Source organism: Protopterus annectens, chromosome 15.part0 (genome assembly GCF_019279795.1).
Source record: "Protopterus annectens isolate FY-2018-M chromosome 15.part0, PAN1.0, whole genome shotgun sequence".
Classification (NCBI taxonomy): Eukaryota; Metazoa; Chordata; order Ceratodontiformes; family Protopteridae; genus Protopterus; species Protopterus annectens.
The window spans coordinates 256,938,836-256,958,497 of NC_056749.1; the positions used below are offsets into that span (position 1 = coordinate 256,938,836).

Consider the following 19,662-nt stretch of genomic DNA (forward strand, 5'->3'; position numbering starts at 1 on the left):
TAGTTGAACAATTGCTCATTCAGGACTCCTTGCATGAGATGGTCAGTAGATGCGGTACTTGAGGCAGGGTCCAAGCTGGTCATTGAGACAGGTTCCTTAATATTAGGTACCAGTGCTGGCGGGGCCAGTCTGGTGCAATCAGTATCATCTTTGGCTTCTCCTGTTTGACCTTTAGGAGTACCTTGGGGAGGAGAGGCAGAGGGGGAAAGGCATATACTGATAGGTTTTTCCAGCTGAAGGATAGGACGTCCACTTTCCATGCTTGTCTGTGATAGATCCTTGTGCAGAATCTCTTTAGTTGGTAGTTGTGAAGGGAGGCAAATAGATCTATGTCCGGGCATCCCCATTTCCTTGTTATCATGCTGAAGACTTGTGGATCCAGCTGCCACTCGTGGGGATCCATGAGGTTTCTGCTTAGTTTATCTGCCAGAGTATTTTTCCTTCCTGGCAGGAATTGTGCTTGCAGATGTACTTGGTAAGTCAATGCTGTGTCCCACAAAGTCATGGCTAGTTTGCAAAGGGGGTAAGAATGTGTACCCCCCCCCTGCTTGTTATATACCACATGACCGTGGTGTTGTCTGTCTTTATCAGTAGTTGTCCTGGTTGAAGTAGGTCCCTGAAGGCTGTCAGGGCATTTTGAACAGCTAGCATCTCTTTTTGATTGATAGATGCATTTGGTTTGCGGTCCATGTTCCCTGAATGCATCTTCCTGCCATGTGGGCCCCTCATGCATAATCTGACGCATCCGTTGTTAGTGTTTGCCTGGCTGGGGGTAATGTGAACGGCTGTCCCTTGTTTTGGTGACAAGCCTTTGCCCGCCATTGAAACTCCTGTTGCAGGCAGGGAATGAGAGTAATTATAGTTTCTGGGCTGTGGCAATGTTGAGTCCAAACACTTTTTAGGTACCACTGAAGTTTCCTCATATGCAGTCTTGCATATGGAATTAGTGTGATGCAGGATGCCATGAAGCCCAAAGCCTGCAGAATTTTTCTTGCAGATAACTGGGCCTTTGTTGTTAACATTTTGAAGTAGGTAGTCAGTTGTCTTTGTTTGTCTGGTGTGGGATAAGCCATCTGGGCAGTTGCATTTAAGCTTGCACCCAGGAATATTCTCTCTTTTTAGAGGGTACTAGTTTTGATTTCTTTTCACTGACTGTGTACCCTAGGCATGTTAGAAGTTTTTTCACAAACGCCAGATGCTCTAGAAGGATTGTCCTTGTTTTCTGCTTGAATTAGACAGTCGTCCAAGTAAGGATATATTTGTATTCCTCTGTCTGCAGAATGCAATTACTGGTGCCAGGCACTTTGTAAAGACCCTGCACGCAGTAGATAAGCTAAAGGGCAGTGCAGAGAATTGGTAATGCATTGAGCCAGCCTTGAATCTGAGGTATCTTCTGCATATATGTCTGATTGGGACATGAAGGTATGCCTCTTTTAGGTCTAAAGTTACAAGCCAAGCGTTCTTGCCCAGCATGGGCAGTAGCTGCTGCAAAGTCAACATTCTGAATGTTGGTATATCCAGGAATGTATTCAGAATCGATAGGTCCAGTATTGGCCTCCAGGCCTTGTCCTTTCAGGGTACCAAGAACAGTCTGGAGTAAAATCCTTGTCCCCACTCTTGCTCTGGCACTTGTTGAATGGCCATCATATCCATGAGGGATGAGACTTCTTTTTGTGCCTCTGCCCAATGATTTTTTGGCAGATCTGGCCAGCCGTTTGCCTTTGGCAGGGTATGGAAATGGAACTTGTAGCCTTGTGACACGATATTTAGAACCCACTTGTCCTGGGTTATAATGTGCCAATTTTGAGAAAAAAGTGCTAATTTTCCCCTTAAGGGAGCTGCCAGGAAATAAGTGCTTGGTGCAGGCAGGGGGAAGTCATTGGGACTGTTTCCTGTAAGGTTGTGATTGGTCTTCCCCACCTTTGGAGGTAGAAGCACCCCATTGCTTTGACCTGTACGAACCTTGCGCTTGGGATCTGCCTCCAGGGCATCTGGGTCTGTCTGACACAGGAAAGGACCAATTCTTTGTTGGCCAGTATCTACTAAACCTAGGTGGCTGTACTTGTAAGAAATATTTGACCGTTTGCATAGATTTAGCCTTGTCCTCCATTTTCTTTAACACCTCTTCTGCCTTAACACCAAACAAAGAATCATGCTATAAAGGTGCATCTAATAATTTAACTTTAACATGATCAGGCAGATTTTGTTCCATTAACTAAGCATGCCTTCTAATTACAGAACCTGCAACTGCGTCCCTGCAGAAGGCCTCTAAAGAATCAAAACCACATTGCAAAGTATGCTTTCCAACTTGTTCAGCTGCATGCAATATATCCTGCATTTCCTTGTTTTCTGCACATTGAGTTTAACAACATTTTCCGTTTAAGCAATGCCAAGACATGTTGCTGATATTTGAGCATATGAAACTGACAGTTTAAGGCCCTTATAGCCAAGGTAGCAGATGTGTAAACCTTTTTTCCCCATCTATCCAGTGCCCTAGAATCCCTGTCAGAAGGGGTAGGGTTTTTTGCAGTGGAAGCCTTAACCCCCTTGGGACCCTGAGAAATAGTTTCTGGGTCTGCAGCAGGGTTTTTAAAAAGGAATTTATGTGAGTCAGGAACCCTGTAATATCTGTCAGGCTTAACCGGAGCTGGAGGTAAGGAGTCAGGGGTAAGGCTAGACTTCGAAAACATATCATCTACAATGTCTAGCACAGGAGGGATGGCTAGTGGCTTGTGCTGAGGTAGTAACAGGAAATCCCTGAGCCTCTTTTTAGACTCTGAAAAATATTGGCTCTCCCAGTGGAAATGCTCCCTCATGGTATGTAAGGTTTCCCCAAAAGAATAGTCCTCAGGAGGAGAAGCTGAAGGTATGGATTCTTCAGAATCAGAATCCTCATAGGGGGGAAAAGAATATTCCTGATCAGCAGAGGAATCAGAAGAAATGGAAACCTGATCTGAAGAGTCATAGTCAGTCTCTTGCCTAGGCCTCTTATCAGGAGGGGGATGGGAAGCCCTGATCAAGGTAATCACGTCTTCAGCCATTTTGAGCATCTGTTTTTTGGGCATGGAGGTCTGTCCACGTGGCTGTTGAGGTTGCTTCTTTGAAGCTGCTTTAGTCTTTGCCTTTGAAGTCAGTTTAGTGTATAGATGTTTGGGTCTGAATACACCCTCAGAAGCCAGTGCCTGCTCAGCGGCTCCGGACCCATCTGAAGGATTAGCATCCAAGGCTCCAATACCTTGACTTTCCAGTGGCATGTTCGACTCCACGTGGGAGTCAGTAGCAGCCTGCAACTCTAAAGTAGCGGTCGTCAGGGTTGCGAAAGCGCCTCACTGAGAACCAGCGACTGGCTTACGAGAAGCTTCGTCGTCGATTTTGGGCCTCGGCTGTCTTTCTTTTTCTTTACGTTTTTTGTGAACTCTGGTAGTCGGATGGCTTTCCGACATTTCTGGATAATTAAATCTGCATCCAAAGTAGTTTAAAGCAAAATCATACCGACACTTAATAGTGCGTTGGTTAAAACTAGCACAAAACCGACAACCCAGAAAATTATGATCAGGGCCTAGGCAAGGAATACAGTAAGAACGAAAGTCCTTATGAAGTATTTGCTTCCCCACAAGAAATACAATTATTAACTTTTTCTGACATCGGTTCTGGAGCAAGAAAAAAGTTTCCCCAACAGGGTACTTAGCTTTATAGAAGACTTCGGATCTGAAATTCGAACTCGAAAATCTCAGGAGTCGGCCAACCGGCACTTGCGAACTGCTTCTGCTTCGGTCACCGCGCGGCAAGAAAGACTAAAGAAAATGGCATTGGCTGCTTCTTTTATACCCCTGACGACCTGACGTCAGGGAAGGGGCGACGACAGCCGACACAGGACCCAAGACTCTGGAATTCAATCAGACTGAGGGCAACCTGCCAGCAGGATTACCCAAATGTAATGACTGCAACAGTGAAACATGAAGAACATCTGATAGTGCATGTAGCCTGCTTTGAAGTGTAGGTATCTTCTGCAAGATTCCCTGATTGGGATGTGCAGGTAGGCTTCCTTTAAATCCAGTGCTGCCAACCAGGCGTCTTTGCCTAGCATAGGAAGCAACTGGTGAAGAGTTACCATCTTGAATTTTGAAATAACCAAAAAGGTATTTAAGACAGAAAGGTCCAGGATAGGATGGCAAGAATGGTCTTTTCTGGGTACCAGGAAAAGTCTTGAGTAGAAACCTTGTCCCCTTTTCCTCTTCTGGTACAATCTCAATAGCCTTTATGTGTAAGAGAGAGAGTATTTGCTTTTGAGCCGCTGCCCACTGATTTGTGGGGAGATCTGGCCAACCGTTTGGGGTTGGTAATGTTTGGAAGATAAATCTGTATCCTTGTGAAACTATATTTAAAACCCATTTGCCCCGGGCAATAAGTTCCCAGTTTTTGGCCTGCAGAGCAATCTTTCCCCCTAAAGGAGCAGTCATTTGAGAAGTGCTTGGAAGTTTTAAAGTTAAGTTACTGAGACAGCTTACCATAGGGGGGGAGTCTTACTATTCCCTGATTTGGAAGTGGGAGCCCCCCACTGCTTAGTACTGTGCGTACTCTGGGACTGAAGCCTGCCCGGGTGTTCCGCTGGTTCTGGGTTTGGACTGAGAAGGCCTGGAAGAGGCAAGAAAGGACCAATTCTTAGCGGGCCAATGCCTACTAAATCTTGGAGGCTGTACTTGTAGGAAATCTTTAACAGTTTGCATAGATTTAGCTTTTTCGTCCATCTTTTTAAGAACAACTTCTGCTTTGTTGCCAAACAGGCAGCCCTGATTTAAGGGAGCATCCAGCAATTCAGCTTAACATGATCTGGCAAAGACTGCTCCGTAAGCCAAGCATACCTTCTAAGTACAGACCCAGTGACAGCAGCCCTGCAAGATGCCTCTAGTGAATCAAAACCACATTGAAAAGTATGTTTTCCAACCTGTTCAGCAGAATGCATGAAATCCTGTAAATCCTTATTTTCAGCAGAGTCAGGAATCAATATAATTTTCTGTTTAAGCAATCCAATATGTTGCTGATACTTTAACATATGAAACTGACAGTTTAAGGCCCTAATGGCCAAGGTTGCAGAAGTGTATACCTTCTTACCCCATCTATCCAGCACCCTGGAGTCTCTATCAGAAGGTGCAGGATTTTTGGCAGTAGTAGCCTTAATGCCCTTAGGTCCCTGTGAAATAGTCTCAGGATCCGCAGTAGGATTTTTAAAAAGGAACTTGTAAGAGTCAGGAACCCTGTAATATCTATCAGGTTTTCTGGGAGCAGGAGGTAAAGAATCAGGGGCCAAGCTAGATTCCGAAAAGGCATCATCAACAATGTCTAGTACAGGAGGGATAGCTAAGGGCCTGTGTTGAGGCAGGAGTAAGAAATCCCTAAGCCTCTTTTTAGAATCAGAGTAATTCTGGCTTTCCCAGCGAAAATGCTCCCTAAGAGTATGCAAGGTTTCACCAAAAGAGAAATCCAATGGAGGGGAAACAGAGGGAATAGAGTCCTCTGCATCAGAATCCTCATAGGTAGATGAGGGTAAATCCTGGTCATCACAGGAAACAGAAATTTCAGATTCCTGGTCAGAAGAATCATAAGCAAATTCAGTCCTAGGTCTCTTATAAGGGGAAGGCTGGCTTCCCCTGATTAAAGTAATAAGGTCTTCAGCCATTCTTATCATTTGTTTTTAGGCATAGAGGCCTGACCATGCGGCCTGGGTGTCGGTTTTAAAGGCATGGTTCGAGTTTTAGGTCTTGAAGAAGAAGATAGGGTTGGTTTAATATGCAGGTCAGTAGGCCTGAATACACTCTCAGACACTGGTGCCTGCACAGCAGTTCCGGAACCATCCAAGGCAGAGACATCCGCAGGTTCTACAGCTGAAGCATCTCGCGGCATACTGGACTCCGAATGGGTCTCAGTAGAGGCCTGTGAATCTGAAGTAGCGGGTATCAAGGGCTGCGAAAGCGTCTGAGTACCGGCGAACTAGCGACTGGCTTACGAGAAGCGTCGTCAGCAGCTTTGGACCTAGGCAGCCTGTCTCTGTCTTTATCTTTGAGTTTTTTCGGAATGTCGGTAGTCGGATGGCTTACCGAAGATGTATCTGGATAATTGAACTGAGTATCAAAATATTTAGAAACATAAATATACCGACGACGGACAGTTCGTTGCTTAAATAAGGCACAAAACTGACAGCGAGAGAAGTCGTGGTCTGGGCCTAAGCAAGGTATGCAGTACGAATGAAAATCTTTATGAGCTATTTGCTTTCTACACGAAATACAATTATTGACTTTTACTGACATTGGTTTAGAGCAAGAAAAAGTTTGCCCAATGGGGAACTTAGCTTTATTTGAAGACTTCGGATCGGCACTTGCGAACTGCTTCTGCTTCGGGAACCGCCCGGCAAGAAAGACTGATGTAATGGCGTCGGCTGCATGTTTTATACCCCTGACTACCTGACGTCATGGAAGATGAGACAGCAACCGACGCAGGACCCAAGACTTTGATAATCAGGCCGACTGAGGGTTACCTGCAAGCAGGTAACCCAAATGTAATGACTGCAACAGTGAAACACAAAGAACATCAGACTTGTGCATTGTTGGCTTTAAATCTTGGACCCGTGGACAAAGAATTGCTTCAAGTAATTCATGCATGTTTTTGGAATTTAAGTAAATTTGTTACCATTTTCACTATCTCATTAAAATTTTTTTGCCACAACGCTAGAGATTTTTACACACTGAGCAGATCTCAGTAAACAATTTTGCACTTTTTTATAAAATTGTAAAAAAAAGTTGTAGCTTTAATACATTTATACACATTTAGAACTTAATGCAAGTATGAACCCTGTCTTGGAGGATACTAGTACAGACTGTATATGGCAATGCCATCTAATGCACAGACATTTCAGACTGAAGGAGAACGTGTATGGGAGACTAGTGTTTATTTTAGTTTATGTTCCAATATCCTTAATGCCCTCCCCCGCCACTTACTGCAGTATCTGTACCATAGCCACTCAGTAACCCAAGCTACCAACACGTTTCATATCTAATTTAGGATGGGAAGGGCTGTTGCCCATTGGTAGCACTGCAAACAGTAAGTAGGAAAAGCCTGTGGGTTTGTGTCGATTATCCTGTATAAGTACATGTCTAACCTCAGACAAGACAGCTCTTCGCTGCTACTGAAACTGCCCAGAAGAAGCAAAATACAAAAGAAAGCCCATACGGGATGCATGCGGACTTTAACTACCAGCTGTAACCAATTAATTTAAAAGATACCAAGTGACACGGAAAAATCAAAAAAAAAATTCTTTCCCTTATCTTCTGCAAAATCAACATCCAGTTATAACTCCCTGCCAAAATTGAAAGACTCAGTTTTCTCCCATGTAAATAACAATTGAAAATAAAGTTTCTGATAGCTGGGTAAACAGACATCAGGCTGAATAGCAGATTTTCTTGTGAGAGAACAGGCAAAAAAGGAACCCATACACACAAGTATCACAATCAATCGGTGGTTAACTACAAACAAAGCCTGTGTTTCCATCTCGGTGTATGACAATACTTCTAAGCATCAAAATACTCTTCTGACAGACAGAAACCAGGATGATGATGTGCTTGAAGAGGTTCATAATGACTGCTCTGTAAGCATCATGAATTTAGATCTATTTCTTTATCTTACCATCGTCGGCATCCACCTCTTTTGTTACTTTCGACTTTTTCTTGCTTGCTTTAGTTTCCTCGTCTGATGATTCATCTTCTTCAGAAGACAAATTAGCCTTGATTTCTTCCAGTAGCATTTTCTTGGCAATCCTTTCAAGACAAAGACAGTTAACTTTATACACATCATACAAGTGCACATCATTAAAATCAATATATGAAATATAAAGTTTAGCCATTCATAATGTTTAAATGTATCCCTGCCTTGCACTTTACAAAGCAAATGTGATAAGAAATTCACCATAACATTTCCTCAGTCTAACATTTCATTCATTTTACAAAACCCACTTTACCGTTTTTGTAGTTGCAGAAGAGCAAAGCCTTTATAGATAACCAATGGCCATAAGGAATGGAGCTAGTCCTGGACTGGATGACAATCACAGTACTTCTTTAAATAAACAAAAGCCTTAACAGGGGAAAAGGACAAACTGAGGGGTAAAAGCTAAAATTCAAACCAGCAAAAATAAATAAATAATCAAAACACAAAGCCGTACACATGCAGCTTTACTTTTATTCATCCTCTTAAATGCTTTCCTTTCAGACGGGCAAGGAAAAGGGTGTGTGTGTGTGTGTGTGTGTGTGTGTGTGTGTGTGTGTGACCACAGCTCAATCTCCTACTAGGAGTAAAACTAATTTTTAATGCTAAAAGACTGAAACTCGCCATATAAATTCTTCTTGCGATTTATTAAATCTGTTTCTGTGACAATATACTTGCCAAGAGGTCAGGCTGAATCCAAGGGTAAGAACTGCCTTAAAACAAACACAGATAATTTGCATACTAAAAACAATGGGCACTACACAGGAGAGATTAATTGAGTCAGTAATATCAGAGCTACTAAGATTAGTACTAATTTACTGGACTGAAATGTCAAACAAAAACGCAAGTGGAAGCAACCATGAGTTCTCATTCTACAGCTGTGGATTTCAAGGAGGGCATGATGGATGTGAAACAGACAAAAAGTCACATGAAGCAATACTACAAATTTAAGAGGGTGCAGGAGACAGAAGCAGGCATAAAAATCTACACTTCACATTTATTCCTAGAAAGGCAAAGGGAGTGAATTATGCAGAACACACAAAAGATATTTTGGCAGAATGAGCTGATCTACAGAGAGAACAGACACAAAAAAGATAAAAAGTCCACAGAAGGTGAAGGTTCCTAAGCCTCACTTTGATTCACTTCCACACTTACGAACTTAAAGAATATTTTGCCAAAATTTTGGGCTCTTAGAAAAGAAATAAAGGTGGCAGAAACAAAAGTGTATGTGGTCATGACTATTCAGATGAATTAAGGCAAAAAAAAAAAAAAACACTGCATTTTTCTACTACAATGAAACTATGCAGGAGAGGGAATCGTAGACTTAAAATGACGTACTCAGCCTGCTTCACATTATCCTTTCTGGGAAATCAAGTCACATTCTTAAGCTCACGGGTTAAAGTCCATCCATCCTTATGAAAAATCAGAAATGGCTTCTTGCACATTAGTGACTGGCATTCCGATACTTCTCTGGCAGAGATGACCCCAACAAGCAGATCATTCATTCAAACCAGGAACTTGTGAGTTGGGGCTGCTGGCTCAAAGAGAGCTAAGTGTACTTTTCCAAAACAAAATTCAGGTCATGAGGAGTACTATTCTCTTTCTAGGCGGTCTCAGACACACCACTCCTTTAAAGAAACTGTTTTACTGTCCGAGAACAGTCTGTGTGGATCGAGTGACAAAAGGTTAGATGGCAAACAGGAAGACCTTAGTAGAAGAGCACGCCACACCTGTATAGAAGAGCTCCAAAGAGGTACTGAAGGATCAGGGACACTGGCGCAATGCTGAGTTCCTGCCTTCTTGTCTGGACACTAGCTAGAAAACCTCTTCCATTTGAACACGTGATTTCCTAGTTGTAGGTTTTCTTGTCTCCTTATAGGACCATTGGTGGTTAACACACTATCAGCCCAAAAGACATTTTAAGCCTAGCCAAGTTTACATCAAAATATTGCCATGTATCAATGAGTTATGATATTAGCTTGAACACATTAAGTATTCACAGGCTCCTTAAAGACATTCAGCATATCTTCAAAATATACATGCTTGATAGCCTGAATATCATTGGCATGTTCACTATCAGCTGCAAGGTGTATGAGGATCCTTCGATCTGTAAAAACAAGTTCATTCACATGGGTAGGACCTGATGACTGAATTTTGGCATTTCCATGAGAAGGAAGAACTGGTGGTTTCTTGGACAAAAGGGTGCAATCAATACTAGTTTTGGTCTGTCCTGCTTCCCTTTTTAATCACCTTAAGGAATAAAAGGATTGAAGGGGAGGCTTACAGAAAACTTCCCAGTTAAATAGACAAGTCTATCTGCTGCCCAGGCTTTTCCACATAGGATCATAGGAAGTTACTAAGCTAATGGCCCTAGAGCCCTTACAAGCCTAGCCAAGTTCTACCCTTATTTCCACGATCAGCACTTACTGCCCCTGTCCAAGAGGGACACAAGTGGAACCCCCAGGGTGAATTTATAGTTACCCACCCAATTGTCCAGATTGTGTTTGAAGAGGGCCAATGAGGAGCTGTTTGACATGACGTGGGAGTCCATTCCAAAGGTGTGGTAACCTCTAGGAGACAAATCTGTCCCCTCAGCAGGTTCTATTAATGTCACATACCAGGTTAAGGTCTTTTAAACTGAGTAACCCGTGTACCATTTGACTTGCGGAGATGCAGCATTTCCAACAAAGCAGGGACAAAGATTGTTTTACATGCAAGGCAGAGATCGCCTCTGAGTAGTCTGCATGAAAAAGAATAAAGTGACAGTGATTCAGGTGATCCACATAGGACAGATGCTGAAGACTTGAAATTTTCCTTGTGAGGTACCTTTGTGATCTCTCCAACTGCTGCAGGTGCTTGGAAAGGTACATACCAAAAGGGGCACTGTATTCAATTATTGGCCTGATGAGGAAAGAGTACAGGAAGGTTATAACTTATTTTTTGTTGGAGGCAATGCCCTTACTTATGAGATGAGCAACACAGAATGCCCTTCTTACCACTGTGGAGGCATGGTGATCAAAGGTGAGGTTGCTGTCAACCTGTGTGCCCAGCTCTCTCTTCCACTGAAAGCGTATTTAGGGTGTTGCTACTGATGTGGTAGTTAGCAGGAATGTCTCTCTTACAGAAAGGGATGACATTTTTTAGCATTGAGTTTAAGGCCATGACTTTGGCACCAATCATTTGTGCAAGACCCTCTTGTAGGATGTTGACATCATTTGGGGATTCTATGATCGCTCCCATTTTGCAGTCATCAGCAAACATTGTCAGCCCCAGACCTTTGGTATCTATTTCAAGCAAAACTAAACAGAAAAATTCCCAGGACTGATCCTTACGGAACACCATTGGTTACAGGTCTGTGACCCATTTAATGATACAAGGGTTGATACTTACCTGGGCAAGTTTGTCAATGATGCCCGAGTGGGGGATAGTGTCAAAAACCTTGGCTAAGTCTAGGTAGACTGTATGCACAGATTTCCTCTCGTCCAGGGCCTTGGTGACTGTCTCAAAGAAGTCCACCAGGTTTAACAGGCATGATCTCCCTTTGACAAATCCAAACTGAGTAGGGTCAAGTGTATGGAGATTACCAATATCTTTACTGATAAGGTCCATGGTGATTCACTCCATGGTCATGCAGATAAGGCTAGTCAGGCTAATGCATCTATAGTTTCCTGGGTCAGTGGAAGTACCACCTTTGTGCAAGGCAATAATGGTGGCCATTTTCCATTCAGCTAGGATGAAGCTGATACTTAGACTATGACTGAAGAGTATCCAGTGGTGTTGCTAATTCTTGTTGGAGCCCATGTATGATGCTATGTTTTTGGCTTTACAGAGGGCGTATACGACCTGCTCTTTAGAGATACAAGGTAGGGGACAAGTGGTAGGGATGTCATGGGGTAAGTATGTCTGGGACAGGGGAGTGAAGTTTTCAAAAAACCTGTCAGCCAACTGGTTAGCTATGTCCACAGGCTCAGTATATGTGGTATATTAAACTACCAGTTCGGCACAAATCTGGCCTTTTCCTTTTAGGTTACGGATATAACTAAAGAATGCCTTATGGTTGTCCTCAGTTGAGGAAACCAATCTGGATTTGTAGTTTGCTTCGGAGGACTTCACAAGAAGTCTTATTTGCTTGTTTAAACTGAGAAGGGAGTGTTTCCAGTTTAGGGCTCATTCTCTCTTACTCTTAGACAGCAATTTCTTCCTCTTATTGTAAAGCCTGTTAATGGCAGTTGTCCACCAGGCAGGTTTGCGTTTCCTTGAGAAGCTTTTGTTCCTATCAGGTATGGCTGAGTCAATGCAGTTACACAGGTGTTTGCATAAAATACTGGTGTAGAATTCTGCATAGTTGCTAGTTCCATCTGAGGGGAGAGGTGCAGTGAAGTTATTTATACCATCCCATAAGAGGTTATAATCTGCTTTGGTGCTCTTCAGCAAATGTTTTTTAGCAGACTATTGACTGGAAAAATAACTAGGTCTAACTAAGGGACCTCCATCTGTGCACTAGTTGAAGACATCCCGTTGTTTGCACTCTTTCATGAGGGTCTGCCTTTCCCCTGCATAGCTAGGCTTCCACTGTATTCTGTTGGGATACTGTAGGTTCATAGGTTCTTACTAGGCTATCTGCCCTAAGGCATTTACAAGCCTAGCCAGTGTGTGTTTGGCTTTTGCCACCCTCTGAACTGATTTTACTGTGCCCTTTTTGAGGTTAGTTTACTGTGCCTCTGTCTAGTAGTGACACCGAAGTAATCCCCGGGGTAAACCTACGATCTCCCATCCACTCGTCAAGATTTCTCTTGAAGAGAGTCAGTGAGGGGCTCTGCCTAACATGGACTGGGATTCCATTCCAGAGCGAAGGGAGCCTCTGGGTTATAAATCTGTCCCTCCAGCATGTCCTATTTATTTCTGTGCTGAGGTTCAAGTCCCTCGAGCACGTAGCTCTAAGAGATTTGGATTTTCTGAGGTGAAGCATGCTCATTAATTCCGGGCTGGACATGGCTTTATACGTCAGGCATAGATCGCCTCTAAGTAGGCGGTATGCAACTGAGTAAAGCTGGAGTTTCTTTAACCGAGCAGCATTTGGCATCTGTTTGAGTCCCATGATCCTCTTTTGTGAGGTACTTTTGGGGTCTTTCTAGTTGCTGCAGTTGTCAGGTAAGGTACATCCCAAATGGGGCATTGTATTCAATTATGGGCCTGATGAGGGATGAATAAAGGGGCACAATGACCTCCCTCAATCTAGATGTAAATCCTTTCATGATAAGGTGGGCTATATAGAAGGTCTTTCTAATCACTTTGGCAATGTGGTTGTCAAAGGAGAGATTACTGTCAACTTGGGTCCCCAGGTCCCTAATTACTTCTTCCATACTTAATGGATTCCTGCCTATGTGGTAATTTGTGGGCACTTTGTTTTTGCCAAAGGATATGACTATACACTTTTTAGCGTTTAGCTTTAGGCCATGGCTCTGGCACCAGTTATCCGTCTCTATGAGACCCTTTTGGAGGATGCTTGTGTCAGCTGGAGTGTCAATTATGGCGCCCAGTTTGCAGTCATCTGCGAACTTGGTCAGCCACAGTCCTCCCGTGTTAGCCTGAACCTCAGAAAAATATATGCCAAACAAGAGAGGTGGCAACTCCCAGATATGCTCAGAGTTGGTCCAAAATGACAAAAACTACACTGAACCCACAGACATTGCCAACATCCTGGCAAACAGGTTCAGTGCAAACTTCTCCTCCCTTCCCCCCCTAAAGAGCAAATATCTATCCCAGCAGCCTTGTGGGGTGCCACTTGTAACTAGTTTAGAGTCTGACATGGCTCCAGCAATTCTGACTATGTGGGTTCTGTCCTTGAGCCAGTTTGCAACCCATCTTATGACATAGGGGTTTATATTTAAGCTGGAGAGCTCATCTATGATGCCAGAGTGGGGTATTGTGTCGAAAGTTTTTGCGAGATCCAGGTAGGCTGTGTGGACTACCTTCCCCTCATCAATGGCCTTGGTGACCGTTTCAAAGAAATCGACCAGGTTTGAGGCAGGAGCTGCCCTTAAAGCCGAATTGGGTAGGATCCAGTGTCTGTAGGTCCCCAATGTCTTTGTTTATGAGTTCCATGATGATCCTCTCCATAGCTTTGCAGACCAGGCTAGTCAGGCTCATGGGGCGATAGTTTCCAGGGTCCGTAGAGATACCACCTTTGTGGAGTGGGACCACTGTTACTGTACGCCATTCTTTGGGTACATATCCTGTAGTAAAGCTGAGACTGAACAGCAGCTTTATGTGGGGATTTAGCTCTTCTTGGAGCTCAAGTAGGATGCAGCCCGGGACACTGTCTGGTCCCATTGATGCTGTGTTTTCTGCTTTGGAGAGGGCAGCTCTCACCTGAGCATCTGAGATGTCAGGGAGGCATCACTATGCTGGGATAGATATTTGCTCTTTAGGGGGGGGAGGGAGGAGAAGTTTGCACTGAACCTGTCTGCCAGGATGTTGGCAATGTCTGTGGGTTCAGTGTATTTTTTGTCATTTTGGACCAACTCTGAGCATTTCTGGGAGTTCCCACCCAGGTTCCTAACATAACTAAAGAAGGCCTTGTGATTATCTTTAGTGTCCTGTGCAATTTTTCTCTCAAAGCTGGCCTTGGATGATTTTATGAGGGATCGCAGTTTTTTGCTAGTACTGATCAGAGATCCCTTCCCTTTTAGGGATTTTGCTTCATCATGTAGTAGCTTCCTCCTCCTGTTGTACACCTTATTTATGGCTGGGGTCCACCAGGCAGGACGCCTGCCTTTGGAAGATTGGGTCTTGGTTTTGTTTGGGATAGCATGATCCATGCATTCCTGAAGGTGTCCACAGAATGCGTTTAGAAAGGAATCTGCAGTTTCAGCGGTAGTTTCCACTGGCCCGGGGGCCTTGAAGGATTCCACCTCGGTTTTGAGAAGTGTGAAGTTAGCTTTTGAGAAGTTTTTCACTGTGGTTTTCTGGGCTGTGGGTGGGATCGGGATGTGGATATCCAGTGAGATTAATTTATGGTCCGATCTTACCAATGAGGGGAATACCTCTGGTATGGAGCATAGAGTCCCCATGTTGGTGATGACCAGGTCCAGTAGGTTATCCCCTCTTGTGGGGGTGGTGACTAGTTGTTCCATAGCATCTGGGTTTATAAATTCTAGGAACCTTTGGGCTAGGGTGTTGGGGCTTGAGTAATGCTCCCAGTCAATGTTTGGGTAGTTGAAGTCACCCAATATAATGGTGTTTGGAGAGATCTTCATATTCTCCAGTGTTCTCAGGAAGGCCGAGTGGGATTCCTGATTTTGAGAGGGTGGTCTGTAGCATGCTACAAACTGAAAAGCAGTTTTGCCCACTGTTAGCTGCACATGGATGGTCTCCGATGTTTCGTGCAATGCCACTAACCTGGAGGTGTGGGTATCTTTGATGAATATAGATACTCCCCCTCCTTTTGTGGTTTGGTCCGAGTTTTGGGGCCGGAAAGCATGATATGAGGTATAACCAGGTAGTGCTGGGGTACACTCGGGAGCCTTGAACCAGGTTTCTGTCACTGCACAGATATCGATGTTCTCCATACTGAGGAGGGCTTCGAGTGTGTGCATCTTGAGGTTTAGACTTCTGGCGTTGAGCAGCATTACCCTTAGTTTCTTTTTCCTTGTGTTGTCTATGGAAGTGGGTTTGTCTTTTGAGCCTTGCCTAAAAAAGGCACTATGGGGATGGCAAGAGCCTTTGCCAATATCCGAAAGCCCAGGGGTGACAGGTGCAAGCCATCCCTTGCGAAGCAACGTGGCCTGTCAAGCATGTCATCCCAGGCTGACAGTCACTGGATCCCCTTTGAATGACACCAGAACTTTAGCCAATTGTTGAAATTGATAATTTTGTCTTTATACTGTGGCATCATTCTTGGTGAGGGTAATATGCTGCTCAAGGTCAGGGTCATACCGGAATGGGCTACATGATCAGAGAACTCCTCTATGTCTCTTTTCATGTAGTCCAGGGAGGTACGTCTCAGGTCATTCACACCAGCATGGACAATGACTGAGTCATATTTGTACTTGCTTTGGAGTGACCTGAGTGCTTGTGTTATGTGGCGGATCCTAGCGCCCGACAGGCAGCTCACCATGACCTTCTCCTTGTTCAGCCTGGTGAGCGGGAAGTCAGTGTGTCTGACAATAGAGTCACTTATTACAAGTGTATCAGGTGTGTTGTTTAGCCTTAAGGGATGTGATTGTTTGGCACATTGACTGATACACTGCTCTGAGTGACACATTGCACCACTGACTGATACACTGCTCTGAGTGACACAGTGCACCACATAGTCAGGTTGCAAGTAGTTACTGCTTCTATGCAGAGGGTGTAGGACCTGGTCACATTACTTGCTGATGTACCACATTACATCTGTGTTTGTCCATTATGACTTGTAGTACACCATCTGTCCCATACTTGGCTGAATGTTTTTAGAACTTAAATCAATGTCAACATTTCTTTCACACTGGTGTGACTTCTTTTCCAGCACAGCATTCGATACCTCTGGACTTTGAGATTATGTGCAACCCCCCAGCCATGTCTGAAATCTCTCTCTTATGTTTGTTTGGGAGGTCCCCACCACAAGGGACCTCCCACTTTGTTTTCTGAAAATACAAGGAAAAACTGGAATCTGATGTTTTAGCAATTGAGAATATTATGAACCTAGATTCCCTATATGTAATCTGGAGTGAGGAACTATCAGTAGGGTAGAGGGCATACAACCCACTAGAGCCCTAAAACATGGTTTTGACTGTGACACATTTCTGAATTGCTAAATAAAGTATTTTTGTCAGTAAGCTACTTTGGCTGAAGGAAAGCCTTTTGTAGGTCAGCATCTAGCTGTATGCCTACGAAGATCATCCTGTTGAAGGACGAGATCTTGGACTTCTCAAAGTATAGAATAAACTAGAAACTATGGAGAAGTGTCAGGACCTGGGAGAGGACCCAGTTCACTTCCTTGAGAAACTCTAGTTGGAATAGGAAGTCATCAAGGTAAGAGTACATGCGGAGGACCTTGTTTTTACAGAAAGCCATCACTGGAGTCAGATGTGGTAAACACCCTAGGAGAAGTGGACAAACCAAATGGCAATGAGATAAACTGATGTGCAATCAATTCTGAGAAAAAGTCCATCATACCTGCGACTAAGAATGTGAAGGGTAGGTTTAGATTCAGGATGACCATCAAGGCCTGGGGAGACAGTTAGAGCAAGTAGGTCTTAAGGGTCAGCAAGGTGAATTTTGGAACTTTTAGATAAGAGTTCAACTTTGAGAGATCTAAGACAAGCTAAAAAAATAAAAATAAAAAGTTTCTGACTTTTTACAATGACTAGAAGAGTCTGGAGTAGAAGCTTGTATTCCTTTGTGAATGTGGGACTAGCTCTATAATCCCTGGGGCCACGAGCTCTAAGAGAAGTGGGTATTCCAGATTCTGCTGGTCTTTTGGTATAGGGGAATACATGAAGTGTGCAGGCAGCTTTCCTACTGTAGTTTGTAACGTTCTTCTATAATGAGTATGAATTTGTCTTTTGTGGTGCTGTTCCAAATTGCAAAGAGCCTCACAGCAATCCTGCTGGAGACGTTAATGAGGGGTGCCGTGCAGGCATGCCTGTTCCCTGATTATTGCTGACGTGCTCTTTTTTTGCCTGCAATAAAAGGGGCCTGACTTATGTGGATAGTTTCCATCACATCTTGGCAAGTGAGGGTTAAAACATTGTTTTACACCTCACATAAGTTTCTCCTTTCCTCCTTTCTCTTAAAGACATCACTGATTGGCAAAACAAACAGGCAAGTCAAACGGCACCAGAAATACAAAGTTTAGGGGGACCTGAACTGTGTCCGACTTAAACAGGACATGTTGGAGAAACAAACGTGAACAGAGACTACCCCTTCTATGGAACAGGCTTCCCATCCATGTGAAGGTGAGCTTGTCTATTAACTAGTTTAAGTACAACCTAGACCAGTGGATGGGGAATGGGAAATTAACACCAGGCCTGGCACCCATGTCCCTTATGGACAGACTTAGCTTTACAAATGCCTGGCCCTCAATGCCCTATTTGGAAACAGGATATCATTATTCTTTTGGGAAAATCTGGGTAGGTTTAGAAAGGCCCTGCTCGTCATTAACCTAGTAAACTATGAATCTATGAATAACAGCTCATTGTCTAGAGGGGTATTAAAGAGCTGCACTTTAACATCCTCTTTTAGGGGGTGAAGCCTTAGCCAGGGATGTCTCAATCTCGAATCCTGTGGCTGCTGCCCTGGATTCTGAAACTACTCATCTAAGCCACACTTGACAAGAGTTTTTAGCCACTTGTGAACTCCCAAAGTTTGTCCCTCTGGTCAGCATCAGACACCTTCTCGGTTCATTCTCCTAGATGGTTATGGATGGTTATCTGAAATTGAATCACGTGTGCCCAGCAATTAATAGCTTGGAAAAGCAATGGTGAAAGTTCCATACATTTTCTTCCCAAATATGTTCATCATCCTACATTCTGTGTTATTTTGGAAGCATATAAAGGGCAGTAACCAGTTTACACCCTTTTTCTGTCTATATGGACACCACTGCTGATTCCATCCCAGGACTCTAGTACAAGTTTTTGTGGGAATCTTTCACCATTCTGAAACCTATCAGGAATTGTCTGAGGCAGAGGGTTGACAGTCAGGTTTGTGGAAAGGTGCCACAGGGGCATACACATAAGGGTCCCCAGAAATGGAAAAATGTCCACGGGTTTAGGCACATCTAGACCCTACACGCCAAAGTAGCTTTTTGGCCTCTGATGCCTCCCCTTCCATTTTACAACTTGAACTCCTTTGTACTTGGCAAGCATTTCATAAAATCATATCCTTTCTGCAGGAGATTCAGAGGAAATGGTGTCTCTGTACTATAGCCTAGATGGGGGAAAATAGCAGTGATGAATAATCTGGGTCATTCCACTTACTTTCATTTAAGTCCTCTCCCCCTTTTTCAAGAGACTTCACCCTTTATTTTGGCAGAAGGCACCTTAGAACGTTAGACACTGATGGTTCATCAGCTGCCTACAGGCTCTGAATGGCTTTCAGCAGGTCCAGGGCTAGGTTGAGTCACTGCTCAGAGAACACCTGGGGAGAAAGGGGGGTGGAGAAGGAAGACTCACCTGGCATCTGATATACAGATGCTGGTTAGGAGGAGGTGAAATGTGCTTCACCTTTTGGACCTTTCTGTAAGGGATACCCAATCACCCTGAAATTCTTAGTCTCCAAATGAGAAGACTGGACTTCCAAGCCATTCTCCACAACATATATTTTTAACTATAACAGTTGTAGTCCCATTATACCCCTTCAGAAATCGCAAACTGAATATCAAAAATAGCATACTAGGAAGCCTATACCCTTGAAGCATTCCAGTTAGCAGTGTCTCTATCCTTAAGTATGGCAACCAATGACGGGCAATGTTAGAGGTCTGTAAATGAGAAGGTGGTTCTCTCTGCAGGCTACAAAATGCACCTCACCTGAACAAGCACTCTTGAACCAAGTGTGTGTGTCAGATGCCTGGCTTAATTCTTTTATGGCCCAGTGAGCCTTCTCCTTTTGTATCTTTTAAGAGGATGTCAGAAGAGGAAGACAATCCAGTGGACACCAACACAAACCAGATACACGTATGCACTCCATACTGTTTTCACAAAAGTCTGGGCATGGCTTTCAATGACAGACAGCAAGAGAATGAGCCCTATGCAAATTGGGTGAACTATTACCACACTGACTCATGAATAATGCAAATAATAAATGAGGACGTGTTATCCAATAAAATACTTCTGGGTTGAATAAATTATTACTACACATTAATCAATAAGAAGAATGCACATGTTTAGTGAAGGTGCTGCCACCCTCTGCACCCACCCATAATGTAAA

General features: G+C 43.7%; 1 protein-coding gene across 1 annotated transcript in view; it reads right to left on the bottom strand.

Moving 5' to 3' along the window:
* Window positions 1-19,662, bottom strand: part of ATRX (ATRX chromatin remodeler) — a 3,779,564-nt gene that overhangs the window by 1,980,020 nt on the left and 1,779,882 nt on the right. Inside the window, exon 10 of the mRNA XM_044057254.1 lies at window positions 7,678-7,808. Coding sequence (XP_043913189.1) covers window positions 7,678-7,808 — 131 coding nt within the window. The remainder of the gene's footprint in view (window positions 1-7,677; window positions 7,809-19,662) is intronic.